At 38.2% G+C, this 22,397-nt stretch overlaps 1 protein-coding gene across 8 annotated transcripts in view; it reads right to left on the bottom strand.

The window, feature by feature from the left end:
* Window positions 1–20,407, bottom strand: part of IFT81 (intraflagellar transport 81) — a 112,533-nt gene extending 92,126 nt beyond the window's left edge. For 7 of the 8 annotated variants that reach the window (XR_004629046.1, XR_004629045.1, XM_034672419.1 and 4 more), the window contains exons 1-8: window positions 20,121–20,396; window positions 17,414–17,572; window positions 16,807–16,910; window positions 16,053–16,233; window positions 12,905–12,994; window positions 9,823–9,888; window positions 9,399–9,509; window positions 7,922–8,006 (exon numbers count right to left, since the gene is read on the bottom strand). Coding sequence is in view for 6 of the 8 variants with exons in the window: in XM_034672419.1 (XP_034528310.1) it covers window positions 7,922–8,006; window positions 9,399–9,509; window positions 9,823–9,888; window positions 12,905–12,994; window positions 16,053–16,233; window positions 16,807–16,910; window positions 17,414–17,557 (781 nt within the window). In the remaining 2 variants the exon portion in view is untranslated. Of the gene's footprint in view, window positions 1–7,921; window positions 8,007–9,398; window positions 9,510–9,822; window positions 9,889–12,904; window positions 12,995–16,052; window positions 16,234–16,806; window positions 16,911–17,413; window positions 17,573–20,120 lie in introns of all 8 variants that reach the window. The other variant, XM_034672415.1, reaches the window with a different exon arrangement.
* Window positions 20,408–22,397: the final 1,990 nt, after the last annotated feature.

Raw genomic sequence — 22,397 nt, 5'->3', positions numbered from 1 at the left:
TCTGATATGAGAATTGCTACCCCAGCTTTCTTTTGAGGTCCATTGGTGTGAAAGATGGTATTCCATCCCTTTACTTTCAGTCTGACTGTATCTTTAGGTTCAAAATGAGTNATCCACTTGTTGAATACTTCCTTTAAGAATAATATAGTGCCCTTCTGTATCTCTCTCTATGGCCTCTAGTTTAAAATCCAGTCTATCTGATATGAGAATTGCTACTCCAGCTTTCTTTTGAGGTCCATTTGCGTGGAAGATGGTACTCCATCCCCTTACTCTAAGTCTGAATGCATCTTTGGGTTCAAAATGAGTCTCTTGTAGACAGCAAATGGATGGGTCATGTCTTTTTATCCAATCTGCAACCCTGTGGCGTTTTATGGGAGAGTTTAAGCCATTTAGATTGATAGAGAGAGAGATATGATTTTAATGATGCCATGTTGCCAGTAAAGCCTTTGTTTCTATAGATTGTGACTTTCTGTTCAATATCACTCTTGGGGCCTTTTTACCTTCATAGAACCCCCCTTAATATCTTCTGTAGGGCTGTTTTTCATGGTTGCGAAATTGGTCAATGACTGGCGATTCTGGAAGGCNCTCTGTATCACTCTTGGGGCCTTTTTACCTTTATAGAGCCCCCCTTAATATCTCCTGTAGGGCTGGTTTCGTGGTTACGAAATTGGTTAATGATTGGCGATTTTGGAACGTCTTTATTTCTCCATCAATTCTGAATGACAGCCTTTCTGGATAAAGGATCCTTGGCTGCATGTTTTTCTCTGAAAAAGCTTTAAAAATGCCCCCCCCAACCCTTTTTCTCATTCTAGGTCTGTGTAGACAGGTCTGACATAATTCTGATACCTTTGTNCCTGATACCTTTGCCTTGGTACGTGAGAAATTTCTTTGCCCTGGCCGCTTTCAATACTGTATCCTTGGATCTAATATTTGCGAATTGCACTATGACATGCCGTGGCGTAGGTTTGTCCTGGTTGAGCTTGGATGGGGTCCTCTCTGCCTCTTGGACACGAATGCTTGTTTCCCTTGCTAGATTAGGGAAGTTTTCAGCTACAATTTGTTCAAATATCTCTTCTAGACCTCTGTTTTTCTCCACCCCCTCAGGGATGCTGATTCTGACGGTGGCAAGTTTCATTGAGTCAGTAATCTCCCGTAACCTACATTCATGAGCGTGGATTTTTTTTAAGTCCAGATTCTATTTTAGTTTTCTCTTCTACTAACCCATANCATTCACCCTGGCTGTCAGAGCCTCTAGTTTTGACTGCGTTTGGCTCATAGAATTTTTAATTTCTGCCAGATTTGTTCTCATTTCCNCAGGTTTGCTCTCATTTCTGGCCTTGGAGATTCTACATTCTCATTAACATTTTCGTTAATACCTTTTTCAAGTCTACACATCATCTTGACCGTTGTTACTCTGAATTCCATTTCTGATAATTTGGTTATATCCATATCCATTAGTTCTTTGGCAGAGGCCACAGACTCATTGTCTTTTCTTTGCTGGGGGGGGGATTTCTCCTTCTTGTCATTCTGATGAGGAGAGGTTGCGGGGTTGTCCAGAGCCCAAATTATTGACTGGGACCCAGGCCATGCACCCTTGTTTTATAGGGATCTTAGGGATGTGGGCTTCTTGATTTTTCAGCCTGCCTTCTGGGGGAGGGGCCTGCCGCGCCAATACTCAGGCAACCCTGTTTGGGTAGAGTCCCCATGTCCCCTGTGAGGGGGGATGGGGATGGGCACACTGTGAGCCAGTATTTCCAGGCTTTTGTTCTCTGGCGGCTTTCCCTGGCGGTTTGCTGTGCCTCTTCAGAGAAGAGGCCGAATCTCAGCCTCTGTCTCAGAACAGAGGGATCGCGGACTGTTCTCCACTGATGTTCTGGCCACTTTAACTCTGTTTCTGTTGGTGCTGCTCAACCCTGCAGCGTCCCGGGATGTGCACCCCACACCCGGCGTCCCAGCCCTCACTTCCAGGGCTGGCACATCTCTGTCCTTTGTGTTTATAACACCGCCAGGCGCCAGTCGCCCCCGCGCGCTCCTGGAGCTCCCGGTCTCAGTCTGGTTCCAGTGAGCACACCGGACCTCCGTTTCAGTCTGGTGGCGCGCGTTCCCCGGCTCAATCTGCTCTCTTGCGGGTGCCGGTCCACAAGTCCACCCGCTCCCCCGTGCAGGTGGCTACCGCTTCCCGGCCCCCGAATGCAGCGGCTCCCTCCCCCTTCTGTTTATCTTCCGATATCTGTGTGCGGTTTCACGGCTCCCCGCTTTGTACCTCAATACTCAGCGCTGGAGATGTTCATTTGTAGAGATCCAGATGTATATTCCTGCGTCTCATGCTGATTCCGTGTATGTTCAGGCTTGTCTGGTACCTATTCAACTCGACTCAGGGGACCGGCTGAAAAAGGGGTCCCCTACTCCTCCGCCATCTTAACTCCCTCTTTTTTTTCCCCAATTTTTAAAAAGTAATCTCTACACCCAATGTGGGGCTCAAACTCACAACCCCAAGATCAAGAGTCGTACAATCTTCTGACTACCCAGCAGGAGCCCCAACCACTGAAATCTTTTGATGTTAATTAGAATGATAATGAAGGATAATTTACACAGAACATTAATATAATTATAGAAAAAATAATACTATGATCTTTCCAAATTACTACCTAAATCTTTTTATACTTCACAACATACAAAAATAACATCTGCAGAGCCAGATATCTTTCAGGTCATATTTTGCCTTCTAAGTATATAAGCAGTCCACAACACAAATGGCAACACAAATGAAATCTCACCCAGATTCTTTCTTCTATAAGTGGTCATTTACTCCTCTTCTTTCACAATACTTCTGGTGCAACTTACAATTCTATTCTAATACTTCATAAATGGTAATATATTACAGTTTGTCAGCTTCAAACCAATGAAAACATTACTAAAAGTACAAGTTAAAATGCAAAAAAAAAGAAATTATCTACATTCATAAACATTTTTGGCTTTCCATGTTTGGTAGTTTTGATATTGTAAAGTATTAGCTTACGGTAAGTAGTAATTTAAATCATACTTCAAATATTCAGTAAGTTTCCTTATTTTGGCAGAGTACACAAATATACACACACAGAGATTTTCAATGAATAATGGTTTTGTTATAAATTCCCAGCCTAGAGAGCTTCAAAAAGTTTACTTCAGATCTTTCCATTACACATTTACAAATTCTGGCTTGACTTTTTAAAAACACTGGATTTCCGGTTTAAGTAATCTACGTAGGTAGATTGCATAATAAGTTTGGCCTGAAGCCCTAACATTATTTTTAGTTCTGTTGTGCTCACCATATATTAACATGTAAAAATTTATTAATGGCAAAATCACAAGTTTTCCATTCATCCCTACAATTTACCCCCCTTTTTAGGGACTGGGGAAAGGGAGGGAAGAGAAAGTGTTTAATGAATCAGACTATAATTAGGCAGTCATTCCTATGTGGTTTCCGATTAAAGCTACATTCTGGCTTCTTGGCTATTAGGTGACTAGTTTTTCCATCTTCACGTTCTTAAACTACATGTAATCAGAGATGTAAAGAATCAAATCTAAAATGTTTTTAAAGATTAAGAAGTCTTAAATATTATTTTCACTAAAAAGAAAGATTTGGGGCACCTGGGTGGCTTAGTTGGTTGAACATTCGACTCTTGATTTCGGCTCAGGTCATGATCTCAGGGTGGTGAGATCAAGCCTGTGGTCAGGCTGCACACTCAGCGGGGAGTCTGCTTATCTCCTTCTCCTTCTCCCTCCCCCACCCCTCATGCTCTCGCAAGCTCTCTAATAAATAAATAAATCTTAAAAAAAAAAAAAAAGAGAGATTCAAATTTTAGAAAATACAAATTCATCTATAGTGACAGAAAGCAGATTAGTGGTTGCCTGGGAATAGACAGAGGGACAGAAAGGGACAAAAATGAGCTATTACAAAGGACACAAGAAAACATTTGGGGGTGATGGATATATCTGTTATCTTGATTAAGGTTGATGGATTCACCAGTCTGTGCATTATGTCAAAGCTTATCAAGTGTATACCTCAAATATGTGCTGTTTATTGTATGTCCATTTTACCTCAATACAACTGTTAAAAAAACATAAAAATAGGGTTTCTGTTACATTTTAAATTCTTCTCTTAAAAGTTTTGACTTAAGACCTTGAAAAGTAGTCATATGTTCTATGCAGCTTTTAAAAAATTATCTTTCAACATCCTTGTGAAATTAAATATAAGGTCACTAAGATCTCAGCAAACATTTTGATTAAAAACCCTCTGGAAACGTCTTACTGGCCTTACTATAGTTTAATGAGTAGTTTCTTTTATACAATAAATCTCATGAAAGTGTAGCACATAAAGATGAATTAACTTCTGTGAGTGTTTTATAATACGGCTGTTACTCTGAAAAAATACAAAGCACATTCTTACACTAAAAATGCTTTTTATGTTATTTATGTAAATGGAAACTTTCCATAAGTCATTTTTTGTTACTTAAAGAGTTTAGATAGACCTTTTTAAAGGAAATACCTGGATCAATTAAATATATTTCATCTACTCTTTTCCCAGACTGCTGAATACAACCCTTGAGACTGTGTTCCAGAAAGATGTCAACAAAGCAAGAACTCCTTAACTTGCTCCTCCCCACCCCCTGTCCACCCCCAAAGAACATAAATTGCATACATAATATCTTATTTTTATGTTTTCAGCCTTTTTTTTCTTACTTAACTCCCCTCCTATCTGTGGAAATGATCATTTTCTTCCTGTCCAGGGATTTGGTCTCTACTCCTACCTCCTAACTACTTAAGAGAATATTTACTGAAGGCCTGTTGTGTGTAATTTAGCATGCTAGGGCCTAGAAATAGAAAGACCAATTATGACTCTGTGACTAGTCTGGAGCTGAGTTGAGTCAGATTCAGATAATGCCAACAATTAACATACTGTGGTAATTGCTGCAGAACATTCAGTGCACTGCACTCAGCAAAGGCTGCTATCACTTCTCACCTTTTCCTCCTGGATCTTCAATCTCCATTTGTCTGGCTGACTCTCTTCTGCAGCACACAATCACCCGACTCTACTAACCTCTCACAGTCTAAGCGCGGTACTGTCTTCCTCATTCACTTGCACACCCCCTCCCTCTCTGGCCTCCTTTTCAAAGACAAGCAGTCAGAAGAAGCCTACCCTTGTATCTCTCCTTTATCTATTGTATTTATGTTCTTTCAGGTCACTGTGCCCTGGCACGGAATGTCTTCTACTCCTTCACCTTTCCAACTTGAACTTAACTCAGGTGCCACCTCAACCAGGAAGCCATTTGATTCTGTGATTCTGTGATTCTTGGTGCCTTGCCTCTTTGTTCTCAAGAACCCTTGTGCTGAGCTTCATTAGCAAATTTGTAAAGCTGCATGATTGCTGGTCACTGCCTGTTGTTCTTGTATTCGACTGTGAGACCCTAAGTATCTTCTCTTTCTATTCCTAGCACCCAGCACAGTACCTGACATGTAGTAGATGTTCAACAAATACTGAATTAATGCACTGTAGGTTTGAGCCAATTATTTCTATTACTACTTAACAGTGCAATTGATTTTATCATTTAGCAGGATCCACTAACATATTACTTAAATTAATATTTTATACCAACATCTCAAGAGATGCATAAAACACAATTTCATTACTAAGTGAATAATTATGTATTTCCTGGCCCAAACAATTTCTCTTTGGGCTAGAAAGCCAAAACAAAATGAAGACTATCAGTTCAAATAAAAAATGAAATATTGTTAGTGCTATAAATATCTTTAGATATTCTGTTTAGTGGTCTGAATTAAAACATAACAGCAAGAAATATTTAACCTAATGAGATTGAGGACAACAGACAATAGAGAAGCACATTTTCAGGTGAACATTTTAAATTGTATTAAACTGCCTGATCAACTAATTTTTTTTGCATACCAAACCTTTCAATTCTTATACACATTACCTTCATTTCAAAAAACCTCACTATTTATGGTAAATTCTAATACTTTCTTAGTAAGAGTAGGCCTATACAAATTACTTATTGATATTAATTTTTAAATGACTATATTTAATGGGTTTCTTTTGAAAATTTATCCTACCTTTTTGCAGTAAATTGTGAAGGAACCTACATCAAGTCCAAAGAACATATGCTAAAAAGATATAAATTATACTAAAAAAAATCATAAAAAATTATTTTCTTTCTCCTGAAAATTAATATTCTCCTAAAAAGTGAAAACTTAGTGAATGAAGAATGAAATGACCCAAACAACTAAATGCCTGGCAACTTCCAGGTATTGCTTGAATCTGAATTTACAAGACTAAGAGGAGTAAGATAGTCTAATTAATATATATTTACCATATATTTTGTAGGCAACACTATACTGGTTTTTCAAATATTAATTAAATATACCATATTTCCTTGATTCTGAGATGCCCTCAATTAAGTAACAAATATCATGGTAAATGTACATATAAAATGTAAGATATATCCCAATGGCAAAAACAATTAAAATGGGAAAGAATATGTGTCCAGAATTAAGGAAATACTCTTTTAAGAGCTTTACTGAGATATAATTTACATGCCATAAAATTCATCCATTTAAACTGTATATAATTCAATGGTTTTAGTAAATTCACCACAATCAATTTTAGAACATTTTCATCGGCTCCGAAAGAAGCTCTAATTAGCAGTCCCTTCCTCCCCACACCACACACAGACAGCTGTCCTCTCCTACAATCCCTAGCCCTAGGCAATCAGTAGTTTGATTTTATCTCTCTAGATTTGCTTATTCTGGACATTTCATACAGATGGAATCATATAATATGTGGTCTTTTGTGACTAGTTTCTTTCACTTAACATGTTTTTGAGGTTCATACACGTTATAGTATCTATCAATAATTCATTCCTTTGCATTCCATTGCATGGATATACCACATTTTATTTATTCACTCATCAGTTTAGGGACATTTGGGTTGTTTTCACTTTTTGGCTACTATGAATAAGGCTGCTGTGAACATTTGCGTACAAATTTTTGTGTGGACATAGGTTTTCAATTCCCTTGGGTAGATACCTAGGAATGAAACTGTTGGGTCATAGTAACTCTGTGTTTAACATTCAGAGGAACACCGATATGTTCTTCAAAGCAGTCATACCATTTTATATGCCCATCAGCAACACATGAGAGTTCCATTTTCTCCACAATGTCACCAACACTTGTCATTGACCATCTTTTTTATTCTATGACTTATGGCTTAGAGTATAACATTTCATATAATACTACAGAAGATGAATTAACCCTTGAACAGCTAGATTTTTACACCAATATTTCTCCAGTACCAATGACAGCTTTTCACTGCTCTTCCAGTTTCCATGGTCTCCCTTATGATGAGAAAAAGAAACTTTAAAAATGCCTAGCATGGGTTTGGTGGTGTAATCTGGAAATATCACAACAATTTATCTTCTAAGTAAGGCTAATGTGACAACAGAGCCAGGGATACACATGTCATTAGCACAACCCAATATATGAAAAAACACTCAGCTTTAAGGGTCCAACATTTTACTTCATTTCTTTATAGCCCAGGCTCTATAACAATTATTCACATCTTCTCCATCCATCTTTTTCATAACATACATCCTAAGTATTTTATAAGCTCACACACCAGAGAGCCTCCCTCCATGGTGGTTTTCACTCCCTTCACTCTCTGACCAAACAGTGAATGGGAATTATAAAACCCCAGGTAAAAACTTAAGGATGTCTTCAACAGGGCTCTCATTTGTTAACTAGGAAATGACACTCTAAAATGCTTAGCTATCACTAGACAATAATCTATTTCCATGAGTTGATTGCTTTAAGGAAAACTGACTTAAACTAATTCTCTGATCATCTGTATCATATAATAGTTTCCACTTACTTTCAGGCTTTGCATCTGCTGCTGCATGGCGCATACTCTTCAGCTGATTTTGTACTCTTTGCAGTCTCTGCACTGCATGAAATAGCTTTAAAATACAAATAGATCCATTATTTGCTTAGTCTATTGAAACCTACCACTCACATAGACAAGCAAAGAAAAATACAAGTTCCAGATAATTCTTGTGATGTAAAAAGAACAAATAATAAGAACTAAGAAAATTACTATGTTGAGCCCAAAATGTAATTGGTTTTCTCAATACCTTTTCATGCAAAGCTTTTTTTAAAAAAAACTTTCAGAAAGTTTATCTTTAGTTATTGGTTGTACTTAGCAATCAAGGAAAAATACTTGGTAAAGAAATATACACACCAGGCTTTTCTTGTTATAACATGATTTTCTTTTCTTTTTTTTTCCTTTTGCTTTTTTTATTTTTAAGTAATCTGTATACTCAATGTGCAGCTTGAACCCACAACCCCGAGATCAAAAGCTGTACACTCCACCAACTGAGCTAGCCAGGCGCCCCTAACATGGTTTTCTCAATTCCAAGAAACATTAGTATTCTCACAAATTATGTCTTAGAATCAGACACTGATGCTAACTAACCATTCAGGGCCCAAGCAATGCAGCTTACTGGTGCAGCAGAACTACCACGATGCCAAATCAAGTTCCAAGAGTCAAACATTTCATTGAGTAGGAAATGGAGCTGATTTGAAGTATATTTTTAATGTATAAGTCTACTCAGTTTTAAGATAGATTTATAATAAAATAAAAGTAATCCTTTCTAGTCAAATTATTTTTTCTTTAAGGCAAAGTCTAAAATGCGGAGTATGGGTGATTTTGAGCCTTTTTGATTTGCTTACTTGCCGTGGGAATAAATTGTAGTGGATACTGTGATCAGTAGAATAAAAATGGATATTCTCATAGCCCCAGAATCTCAGGACACTCTTTAGAGATTCTACAAGGTTTTTTGTTTTTTGTTTTAAGATTTTATTTATTCATTTGACAGAGAGAGAGAGAGAGAGCAAACACAAGCAGGGGGAGCAGCAGAGGGAGAGAGAGAAGCAGGCTCTCCACCAAGCAGGGAGCCTGATATGGGGCTCGATCCCAGGCCCCTGAGATTATGACCTGAGCTGAAGGCAGACGCTTAACTGACTTAGCCACCCCAGGTGCCCCAGAGAGTCTGCAAGTTTTATCAGCAGTTAATCTTAATGCTTAACATTATAATGAATGCTCTGTAATGTTGGGTCAACATGAGTTAAGCATAGGCCAAAAGGCAGTACATAAATACATACTGGGTACAGAATCCAAAAAAGTAGTATTATTGCTGTTGGTGCCACAAAATCCTCTTAAGAGTATTCCATTATGTTAACAAAACGAAACATGAACTTCTACAATTGTAGGATTCTTTTTTCTTTAACATTTGAATGATCAAAAGGAACTATTTCTTTCATCATGAGAATATAAACTTTTATGAGGATACCTGATTCTTTTGTTCCTGTTTCTGTTGTGCAAGAAATTCTTCTCTCTCTTTTTCAACTCGAAGTTGCCTTGCTATTTTAAGCATTCGTTGATGATTCTGAACTGTCTCCACCTACAGTAAGGGAATAAGTAGTACATGTTACTGTCAAGTTTAAGAAAGAAATTAGCTCGTCATGTGACTCAGACATCCACTTATCATTTCTTTTTGGCAAACAGTACTCCCTAGAGATGACAGTAAAGTTCCAGACTCCAAGTCCTTAAAAGTTCTGGGCTACTGCCTAGGGAGATTCCCTTTCTGTCCATGTTATTTGAGTCCATCCTCAGATGTACACCCATGCCTTGCTTAATCCTTATTTCCATTCCTAAATCTCTGCAAGTCCTTGGGACTTGGGGCCAAAGTCTTACAGGGCTAATTCTTGCCTTACCCTTTTCTTCAAACGTTCAACTCTCTTAATGAGCTGATCCTTTTCTTCCTCCATTGCACTGATATCCTAAAAAGTAGTCAAGGATATATTATAAGAAAACGCATTCTTTGTAGATTCAAATAAAGTTTTCATATGACTATGCATCAACCATTTTCCTACATATAACCAGAGTATTAAGGAACAAAGATCCTCTTTTGGATAAAGGGTATTTTTATTTCCCCTTAGGGTTCTTTATGCAGGATAATTTATTGGCAGCTTCGTGTTCACTTAGAAAAGCAACCAAAACAGGTTATAAAGTAGCAAGGTAAAGCTGCCAACTAGCACATTTGTGTTCTGATTCCAAATATGGGCACACGATTTTTCAAAAGTCTTCTATAATGGAAAGTGTACAGGTCTAAAACCATGAACAACAGCTGCTGACATCCCATCTGCTCTGTTAAATATCAAACTATATATTCTGGCAATTTCCATCAAAATTATTTTAGGCTATGGTATTTTCAAGACATAAATTAGTGTCTGGTTTTGTCAATTAACCAACTCCCTTCCTAAAAATAAAGACTTCAGAAATAAACCCCTTTCCTTTTAACCAGCTCCATAATATTTTCTAGTGAAAACAAACAAAAAATCTTTCCTAAACTTAAAAAACTAATAGCCTAACTATCACAGTAATGCTAAAGAGAAAAATATACATAGTAGTCAGTATTGATAGGATCTGAGGAAGTCAGCACTCTTACTCACTACTGGTGGCATGGTATTGAAGAACAATGTCAAAAGTCTTAAACATATTTACCATCTAGCCTGGTAATTCCACCTCTGGGAATTTGTCCTAATAAAATATACACGGGGGGCGCCTGGGTGGCACAGCGGTTAAGCGTCTGCCTTCGGCTCAGGGCGTGATCCCGGCGTTATGGGATCGAGCCCCACATCAGGCTCCTCTGCTATGAGCCTGCTTCTTCCTCTCCCACTCCCCCTGCTTGTGTTCCCTCTCTCACTGGCTGTCTCTCTCTGTCAAATAAATAAAATCTTTAAAAAAAAAAAAAAAGAAAAAGAAAAAGAAAAAAAAAAATATACACAGAAGCGCAAAGCCTTCTGAGGAGTCTCACAGATACTAGTCATATCTAAAATGTGTAAATTACCTAATGTCTGAGAATTATTAAATAAACTATGGCACAATACAATGAAAGCCATTAAAAATTATGTGGAATATTTAATGACAGAAAAACTCATGATATGACATTACCTGAAAGAAGCAGATTACAATACTTATATATATAGTACAATACAAAGAAAAAGATTTAAATATATTCACTAAAATGTCAAAAGTACTTATCTCTACAGTGTGAGATTATGAGTGAATTATTTTCTATTTCTTGCTTATCATATTTTCTAAAAAAAATATGTTCAAGAATACTTTGGCAATAATGAAAATAAAATGACAGACTCTCAGTTTACTCACATGACATAACGGAGGAACAGTGGATGAATGTCCATCACTCATCTCTCATACTGTAAGTATCCTATTTATGGGTCTTTCTCCCCCACTAAATGTGAGCTCATCTTTCATTCCTAATACACTCAACAAACTCTCATTGAGAATCTACCATGCGCGGGGTGCTGTGATAGACACTAGGGATACAGTGATGAACAAGACAGACAGACATGGCCCTTGCCCTCACAGGGTATAAAGATAGTTGGGAAGACAGACATTAAAGTAATTATAAGTGTGATGAGTATTATAAAAGAAGAATTGGGGGAACTAATCTATCTAGAGAATCAGGGAAGGCCTCCCTGAGGAAGCAACTTCTATTGTTTCCTGATTAAGAAGATAAAGATGGCATGGAATAACTCAGGAATTCTAAAAATACAAAATTCATGAAAGTGGAATTAGCATGTGTTTAGGGAAAGAGGTTATATGCCTGGTGAAAATGTTAAATTTTTTTGGAGATCATTAAGTAACATGTGTCAAAAGTCCTAAAACTTCTCCTATGCTTTAATATTTCTATAAATTTATCCTAAGGAAACAATTATAGATACCTCAAAATAAATTTATGTATATGATAATCATAATCATAGCATTACCTATAATAGCAAAAAATAAAATAAAAAACCAAAAATGGTTAAACTATCCATAATATAGAAAATTATTTACTCATTAAAAATCATACATAGGGGTGCCTGGATGGCTCAGCTGCTTCAGCAGCTGACTTTTGATTTCAGCTCAGGTCATAATCTCAGGGTCATGAGACTGAACCCCACATTAGGTTCTGTGCTCAGCGGGGAGTCTGTTTGAGATTCTCTCCCTTCTCCTTCCTCTGCCTCACCTTCCCCAAATTAAAAAAATCATTTTTAGGGGGTGCCTAGGTGGCTCAGTTGGTAAAGCATTCAACTCTTGATTCTGGCTCAGGTCATGATCTCAGGGTCGTGAGCTCAAGCCCCACGCTGGGCTCCGAGCTAGGCATTGAGCCTACTTAAGATTCTCTCTCCCCCTCTCCCTCTGCCCCTGCCCCCAGTCCTCTCAAAAAAAAAAATCATATTTAGAAAGATAACAATGTGAATATATTCACAATGCAATTATTAAAAAAGCAAGATACAAGTAACTATGTATATAGTATGATCCCAAATACACACCAACACAAATATACACATAAAGCCTGAAAGGGTGGCAATTGGATGTTTTTTTTCTTCTTTGTTCTCATCTCTATTTTCTATTATATATTAGATATATATTTTTAGTATATATGATATATACTTTATAATTTATATAATATATATTCTTTACTATATATATAGAGAGAGAGAAAGAGAGAGAGAGAGAGAGAAAGAGAGAGAGGGAGAGAGGAAGACCCAAAATGTAATCTATTTAATACATGGTAGTAGTCTACATAGTACATAAGAACACATTATTAATTTACCTTAGTATCATTAATTTCTTCAGTAAAGAACTAGCAAAGGTTCGACAAAAGAAAAGCTGCCACTTGCTACCACTAGTTTAAGACTCATACTGAATTAACTAAAAACAAAAATGGGAAAACTAATATTCAAATCTAAAAAAAATATTGTTCTTATATTTTCTTTTCTTTACCCTTCTTATTTCTGCTGTAGAAAATCCAGATGTCTTGAGTTGCTCACATTCTTTATGCAAAGTTTTAAAGGCTTCCATTAGCTCTTCATACTAAAAGACAAATTAAAAAATTATAAACTAATGACTAAATCCAGTAGACTTTTCTTCATCAGGTTACCAATTAACTTAGAGTGATTACTTAAATCATTATATAATAGCATTAAAAATACATCCTTAAACATTTATATAAGACACAAAAAAAGTAGGTGTGTATAATCTGATCACTAAGTACTTCTGAAGCCTCCACTCTGGTTACTTCCCTAACTCACATTCTATACCCCACTATAGTGATCTTTCAATCCTTGGAATACTCTATGCTCTCACCTCCAGTTTACAAAGCCTATTCTCTCTGAGAATACTCTTTGACTTCCTCACTCCTTACCTGGATAAATTCAGTTCATCTGTCAGGTCTTAGCATAGATATCATCATCCTCAGAGAAGACTTCTCTAGCCCTATACCTATTCTAGATCAGACTGTAATGATATCAGAATAAAAATCATGTAAAATTATAATTGCCTAGTTACTTGTCTGTCTTCCTCCATTAGACAGCAGAAGTCAAGAGGACAAGAATCCTATTATCCTGGGGCGCCTGGGTGGCACAGCGGTTGGGCCTCTGCCTTTGGCTCAGGGCGTGATCCCGGCGTTATGGGATCGAGCCCCACATCAGGCTCCTCCGCTATTGAGCCTGCTTCTTCCTCTCCCACTCCCCTTGCTTGTGTTCCCTCTCTCGCTGGCTGTCTCTATCTCTGTCAAATAAATTAATAAAATCTTTAAAAAAAAAAAAAGAATCCTATTATCCTGTACAATTTAGTATCCGTGGGGCCTAGCATGATGCATAACTGATAGAGATATTCAATAAAAAGTTGTTGAATGAATGAAAAAAATCACAACTCTTGCCAAAATTCTTTAAAAAATAGTATTTTTTTGTGAGCAATGACAGGAAATTAATATATTTCTTGACTAATCATATCCTACAAATCTGTAAATCATTTATTCTAAAACTCCTCATTCAGAAAGACAACATACATTTTTTTAAATTAGGTTCTGTGCTAAATGACAGGCTAAATGTATAAGTCATATTAGATATACACCTCAGATATGTTTCAAGAATAAACATGTCTTTATCATTAATTCTTCCATTAATTATCTGGGCATATTTAGTAAAAGCTATTAATAAACTTCCTCTAGAGGAATTAGTTTTTATCAAGTTTATTGATGGGGGAGTGTAAGAAGGAGAAAGTATTTCATATTTACACTTCTCTATTTCCTACATTATGTAAAGCCTTCAAATGTAGGAGCAGGGGTAGTCTCATCCTACTGTACTTCTCCCATGACATCTACTATAACATTTGATATGATTATTTACATAGATCTTTCAACACCCAACATGTCTTAAGAGATCAATATTGACTCTATTTTGAGTGACTGCCATGGCTATCCAAAATAACAAAATATATGGATGAAAAACATGTAGTTTTGATTGTTCTGATTCAATCCCAATTTTGAGCACATACTGTATAGCAACAACTCTACAAAACCCTGGAGGAAAACAAAGATGGATAAGACACAATACCTGTCTTCACAGAACTCATAATCTATTGGGAAAGAGTGACAAACTATTCACAACAAACTGCACAAATCAGTCTATGTATATAGCATAGAATAAAAGTACACAGGGCTAAACAGAGGCACTTTTTTAAAATCAAAGTCCTTTGAAATCTTAAACCTGAATCCCCTCTTTCCATTGTCTTTTTTTTTTTTTAAGATTTTATTTATTTGACAGAGAGAGACAGCCAGAGAGAGAGGGAACACAAGCAGGGGGAGTGGGAGAGGAAGAAGCAGGCTCCCAGCAGAGCAGCCTGATGTGGGGCTCGATCCCACAATGCCAGAATGTGGAATCACGGCCTGAGCTGAAGGCAGATGCTTAACGACTGAGCCACCCAGGTGCCCCCCTCTTTCCATAGTCTTTGATCAGCAATGTGCTTTGAAATCCCAGGACCAAGATCCAGACCAGCCAGAATCCTCAGTAGTCAAGAACTTTTTTTTTTTTAAGCTTCTTTTTTGGGGGGGAATGGACAAGTTTTTATTTATTTATTTATTTGGGGGAAAGGGAGAGAGCATACACACTTGTGGGGGGAGGAGCAGAGGAGGAGGGGGAGGGAAAGGGAGAGAATCCCAAGCAGACTCTGGGCTGAGTGCAAGCCTGACCTCAGGACACTGAGATCATGACCTGAGCCAAACCAAGAGTCGGACGCTTAACCGACTGAGCCACCAAGGTGCCCCAAAAGTAGTCAAGAGCTTTAAGACTATAAGGCCAGAACCCAATACCATCCTAAAACTCTAGGAGGAAACTACACGGAAATTTCAAACTCCTGGGGCGCCTGGGTGGCACAGCGGTTAAGCGTCTGCCTTCAGCTCAGGGCGTGATCCCAGCGTTATGGGATCGAGCCCCACATCAGGCTCTTCTGCTATGAGCCTGCTTCTTCCTCTCCCACTCCCCCTGCTTGTGTTCTCTCTCTCGCTGGCTGTCTCTATCTCTCTGTCGAATAAATAAATAAAATCTTTAAAAAAAAAAAAAAGAAATTTCAAACTCCTGGCCCTTTCTCTACCTTCTGCCTGATTGGGAAGTCCTTTGAGATCTCAAGCCTAGCTTCTTTGCCTGTACAAAATCCTCTCAGGCGCTCACAGGTCCTGATTTGTCCAGGATTGTGTCAATTTATACCTTTTCCTTCATGTAATTATTATGATAGTCCCTTTCTCTCTGATTTGGATGACAAATTGTACAATCATCTAACTGATCAGGAAAGTGCTCTGCAGTCCCAAACCCAAATCCTATCTACCCACAATTCTTAAATAATAAATTATTCTAAAATCCTAATCTCAGGATTTTTTTCTATGTATATACCCCTATCACTGAAATGGTATTTGTGTACAAAAGTCGTATTTTCATGTGACTACGGTTGAACATTATTAATAATTTTTACCTTTAGATGCCACCTGGAAATACAGAGAAGCAAATCAGCTAAAGAGAGATTAACAGGTATTTGAACATGTGCACCTTGATATCCATTACAGATAGTTTAAAAACACCATTTGTGTATTTTATACCTGTTTATTGGTATCAGCCACAGTTTCATCCTGAAGAAACTCACTTGGTACCTCAAGTTTTATTAAAAAACGAGCTAAATATGCTCTTTTCTTCAGTTCATTAGTCCTCTGAAGAAGCCAGTGAAGCACTGGGTAAATTACAGGTTTACTTCCAATCACCAGACCCTGACGAAAGGTACTCCTATAAAAAGAAAATAAACACGTGCAGATGATCACTGACCCCCCTCTCTGGCTTATAACAAATAAACCTTGAAAAGAGTCAAAAGCTCAAGCCTTAATTTGCAGTTTCTTTATGACTTTCCATGACTATTCCAACCAAAAAAAAAAAAAAAAAGATAAAACCAAGGCTATTCTAAAGTCATTCTGTATAGCAACAATAGACATAAAATTAGGTGCACAATATATCACTGGATTATAGGGAGGTTCTGTTGGAACCATTAATTGGTACAGTCTCCCTTAATACTTCATTGACTGGGCAAATCTAAGTGATTGTTTTTATCTAGGATAGCAGATAAATGATAAAATGGAATAGTGGGATTTGCCTGACTTTTTTGATTAGGGGGGAAAACCGACCCACTTAAGACTTCTACATGACAAAATAATATTAAAAGTTCAAGATTATTTCGAAACTCAGCAATGTTCTAAAGCCATTGACAGAAAGACCAGGTATTGCCTAGAAAGACTGATTGTAGCCCATAAAAGTTTAGATATTCAAACATAGCTTTAAGAAAGCAACATGTGATCAAATTCTTACATGTCTGTGGCATTTCCTGGAGGCTTATATTTAAGGATACCAAGAAGGCTCAACATCCTTTTGGCTGTTTGCTCTGGCATCTCCTCTCTGATATCAACAACTTGCTAACAGATAAAGAAATTGAAAAAATATGTTATTGTTGTATACCTAACAAAGAACAATATTTAAACTCACTGACAAAATTGCTGTACTAGAGCATAACAGGCACAATGATCTCTTCATAAAACAGATTAAGTACGGAGGCCCCCAGATTCCAAGTGAGGGTACATACAAGTCAGATCAGGATTTGTATTAAGAACGTCAAGCTTAAAAAGTATCCAGTGGAAAAGACCAGTGTATAAGAGACATGACTGAACTTGCAATACAATAAAATCTTTTATAAAAGCATTTTCATTCCAGGACCAAATCAATTTGTGTTTGGAGTAGAGAAATAATTTCTAAATAAGGTACAAGCAGATAATTTAATTTTTAAGCTAGTAGAGAAACCTTAAAGATCATTTATTATTACTTTACAGGCATGGAAAATAAGGCCCAAGACTCACAGATATTTACAGGCAGAAACTGACTTTCCTGCTACCCTTTCATCACAAGAAGAGAAAGCTCTTACCTTCGGGTCAATCTCAGCCAGAACATCATTGAGAACTTGCAATAGTTGCATTGGCTCCAGGGAATCAAATGTGATTAAATTATAGTTCTTCCTAAAAGGCTCCTTATTGAGATTGTCCACAATGAATTTGATTTGATCACTCATAATTAGGTCTTATAACTAAAAATAGAAATAAAATTCCTCAATACTGATAACAAACATTCTGGAAAAAAATCAGTATTAAGTTTATAGGAAGTAGGAATGAAGAGTGTAATTCTCCATGGCACACAAAATGCTGTGAAAAGGGTTATTTTGTTGAAAGAAATCAGAATATGAAGACTTTATTATGAATGTTACAGTATATACTGCTAATATTGAATACCAAATGGTGTGTATATATGTCTGGTAAGAGAGCAATCATCTGAATTAACACTGAATTCATATGGACAAATGAATAATAAATCCCACCTATATCAACATCTCTCCCATTCAGCTCCACAATTACCTAGGGGTAAAAATCTCTTAAGCTACAGATATGTTTCTAATTTTTATTTTTAATTAGCAGCCCATGTTTCAAAAGTGGGAGTTTTTTTTACATTAAAATCCAGACGTCCAGTTTCTCTTCAAAATCAGATCTGGCAACTCTGGGCACACATTTGTGCACAGCCATACCCAAATGAAGCTGAGCGGAGGCTGCAAGCTTTAGTCTGGATGTGCATTCTTTGGTTTTGTTCTGGTTTCCTCCACCAAGCACTCTTCACCCATTATGGACTGGGTGTAATGGACTATAGGCATTAAATCTGCCTCCGCCGAGTAATTCAGGCCTGTTTCCCTGTGCCTTCAATGAGGTAACAGCCTCGAGTTTTCTGGCCCCTGCCTCTCCTATTTCAAATCATTTGCATGATTCTCATTGCCCACAAAATAAAGTCCAAACTTCTTGGATTTTGATTTTTCGGATCTAACTCAATTTAGCTTTCCCACCTTTATTTCCAAATTGTTACCTTTCACTCTTTTAAATTTCACCTGCCTGAAAGTTACTGCTCCCTAGTTTTTCCACCTGTGCCTTCAGTTAATGCTGTTTTGTTGCCTAGACTGTTCCTTGCCTGATCTTCACAAGTGCAAATCCTAACCGTCTTTCAGGGTCTGCCCTCCAAATGCACGTTCCTCCAGGAGGTCATTCTCAAGCTATCTCCCACAGACTCCATCAAAATAACAGCAGCAGCACCTGCCCTCCAAGTTAACCACACTTTATCTGCACTGCTCTCCTAGAGTTACTTTTCTGTTTTGCACTAGTGACTAATGTACATTTTCTCTTTTCTACTAAAATGTAAATTCCATGAGGACCTATCTGTGCCTAATTCTATCTGTGACTACTCACTGCATCGAAACGGTGACTTCCTCCACAGACTGGATAAATGTGTTCACAGGCCCAAGGCCAGAAAAAGAAAGATAAACCCAAGTAGGTTGGTGCTGATCATAACTTTTTAAAAAATTAAATATCTGATTATTTAACTGCTGAAGCAGCTTTACCAAGGTTCCTAGTGTTTCCTGCATGAAGGTATCAAATCGTTTAGTATGGAAGAAGTGGTAGAAATTTTGCAGGCCGGCAATTTTTTAAACTAGCAATTTAAAAAAGGAATTAAAAAATGAACTGCTAAAAAAAGAAATAAAGAAAAAATTACTTCAGTGTTCCTTAATAGTTTTTAACTAAGAAATGAATAGATGCTATTGGGGCTGTATGCATTTTGCTCTGAAACAGATTTTTTTAATTGGGTGGATGGAGCTGGATATTTGGAAAACATTAAATGTAAAACTATGAATAAGTGATTATTATTGTTAAAAAAATAAGGCAAAAGACAGCAGAAAGGATAACCAATGTGCTTTAAAATTTTGAGGTTTCCTTTAATCTACAAAAGGAAAACTTCTACATAAATTAAATAAAAATCCACATTGGAGATGCAAGTTTTTCATTGGTAAAAATATCTTAAGTAAAAATCCACGTCATAACCTTACATATGTAAGTTCAATGATTTAGAAATTAAATGTACATAATATATAACATATATATACACGCATATACTTTTTTTCCCTTTCAAAAACGAAAACAAAACACTTGGATAAAGGAGAGGAAAAGAAACTAGTTGGGTTCCCCCTAGGTGCCCACCAGCTTTCAGATGGTCACCCACTAAGGACAAAGATGTACTGAGCAGGTAGGTTGTCTATGCCCAGTGGGCTCTGAGCTCTAAAATTAGCAAAAGCAATTACTCTCCCTCTGCCAGCGGAAAGTCGCCACACTAATTCTCGATCACTTACCCACGTAAGAGCCCAAGGGGGTGGGGGGAAGAATTAAAACCAGGACGTGCGTTTATCTGGCACAACTCAGGACAGAAACGACGCTGCCCTGGTCCCAGGCCGGCACGAGCGCTGGACCAGCAGCCTCTTAGATTCCCCAAAATAGTGCTCCCCCTGTCCCCGGGGCTCGGGACAGGGGACCCCACATCCCACCCAGACACCTCGCGGGGGGTAATCTGGTCTCCCCGACCGCTCAACCCTCGGGGGAGCGGCCTGGATCCCCGCGAGGCCAGGCATGCACAGACAGCGGCACAGGGGGCTTAAACGCTGCGACCCTCCACTGGCGAAGGTGCTGCACTGGGAAAGGGAGGAGGAGGGAGTTCTTTCCTTCCGAGGGGCTTCGGGGGAGTTTCCGAGCGCGTGTTGGCGAGGTTACCTCAAATTCTCCTCAAGAAACCACTTTTCCCCCCCGCAGGAGGCATCCAGGATCTACTGGGTTCCTAGAGACGAGCTCCTTGGCAACGGTTGCTAGGCCGTGGCATTACGTCACTTCCGGCGGCTGGGCCGGGGCGTTTCCGTGGGGCCCTGGGGGCGTGCGCTGGGGCCGAGGTCCCTGGCTGGGAGAAGCGAGGTGCCGGGCCCACATGCAAAGTGCGCTCGCGAGTCCTGAGCCACGGTGAGGACCGGAGACCACTGTACTTCGTGATGTCAGCTGACAAGGAAAATATGAGAAGAAAAAAATGAAATTCCTCATGCCCTGAAAACTCAGTTGCCTGTTCAAACATCTTGGAAGAAACCAACTACAGATTTAGCATCAGTCTTAGAGCAAAATAAAACAAACAAAAAAAGGAAACAAATTCTATATGAGGCATCTCCTATTTGCCTTGCCCTGTGCTGGCTGCTGGGGATGCAAAGGAAGCCAGGAATTACTACAGGGCTCCTGTTCTCAAGGAGCAGAGTCTAATGCGGATAAAGAGACGATTGAAAGGCAACTCCAATACGATCATAAAATGGCCCAATAATGGGGAAGCCCAGATGAAGTATCCCGAGTTTATTTGGGGCTGAAAGGACCCTACTGTCAGGAAAGGTTCTATCAGATAAAGTGATGTTTAAGGATCAGTGAAAATTAGCCACACGGGTAATTTTTTTCAGGCAGAGGGAACAGAACATTGCAAGATGAATCCATTGCTGGCTGCCTTCTGACTATTGAACTATCAAGCAGAGGCATCCTGCGGGGCGCTTGGAGGAAAACCACGACCCACCCCAGCTCACAGATGCTCCTGATGAGTTGGAGAAGACAACACTTAAAACCTTGAAAAGTTAAATAATTTAAATAACTTTGGGAGAAACAATAAAGGATTCATATAAGGAACTGCAAAATTAATTGATCCTGGTGTCCCTATTAGCAGATTCTCTGGGCCACCTGGATTTGAAACCTGGGTCTGCCATTTTGCAGCCTCACCTCTCTGAGCTTTCCTGATCTCCTCTATAAAGTGTGGCTATAATAATACTTTCCTCAAAAGGCTGATGTGAGGACTAAGAGTGTCAATACAGGTAAAGTGGTTAGAACAGTGCCTGACACTGGAAGAGCTAAGGACATTTTACCTTTTACCCCCCTACTTTTTAAAAAACGAGATGGTTAGATTTGCTCCTTCTACAGAGTCTACAGATGTAGGCTATAGAAAGATAAGAGTGGTTTATCGGGTAGTTTTTAGTTCCTCCTCTGCCTGCTGAAGCTATTATAGAAACACTATAATTTTCAGTTATGAGAATGCAATCCTGTGTAAATTGGAGTAAGCAATGGAATCCATTCTTTGCACTCAAACTTGAATGGATTTTATGCTTAATGTGGTTGTTCTGGAACGCAAGGAAGAATTTGAGGCCAGTCAGCATGCTTCTTGGGATCCATATATAAGCTCATATTCCAACTTGAGCCAAAAAAAGAGAGACATAAAGAAGCCTGCTCATATTAGGTCTCTGACTATTTATAGGGCCCAGATACAGGCCAAAGGAAGACTTACCACTCCCTGATTCATTTAAGATAAAACCTTGAATGGGTTCATGAAGAGTCCAAGAAGAACTTCTCAGCAATAATTCCACAACACTAAAGGCTGATTACATCCCAAGTCAAGCCACCCACATAAAGACTTTTTTTTCCCTCTTAGATGCTATGTTGAGTCTTCCTTGTAAACCCCCAAAGAAGTCTCTTGACAGAACTGTACTTGACATTTTTAATAGCTGAAGGGAAGTCCAGTTATATGAGATAGTCTTTCTGAAAGATTCCCATCCCTACCCTGACTCTATTTTTTTAAAAAAAGTTTCATTAAGGTATAATTCACATACATACAATTCACCCATTTAAAGTATATCATTTATGCTAATTCAAAAAGATATGTGCATCCCTATGTTTATTGCAGCATTATTTACAATAGCCAAGGTATAGAAGCAACCCAAGTGTTCATCGATAAACAAATGGATTAAGAAGATACACACACACACACAGAGGAATATCACACACACACAGGAATATCACAGCCATGAAAAAGGATGAGATCTTGCCATTTGGAACAACAAGGATGAACCTAAAGGATATAGTGCTAAGTGAAGTAAGTCAGACTCAAAAAGACAAATACCATATGATTTCACTCATATGTGGAATCTAAGAAAGAAAACAAATGGACAAACAAACAAAAAGCCAAATCATACCTATAAA

The sequence above is a fragment of the Ailuropoda melanoleuca genome, chromosome 12 (assembly GCF_002007445.2).
Source record: "Ailuropoda melanoleuca isolate Jingjing chromosome 12, ASM200744v2, whole genome shotgun sequence".
NCBI classification, from domain to species: domain Eukaryota; kingdom Metazoa; phylum Chordata; class Mammalia; order Carnivora; family Ursidae; genus Ailuropoda; species Ailuropoda melanoleuca.
Note: the sequence above shows the minus strand (reverse complement) of the source record. Positions and strands in the feature narration are given on the sequence as shown.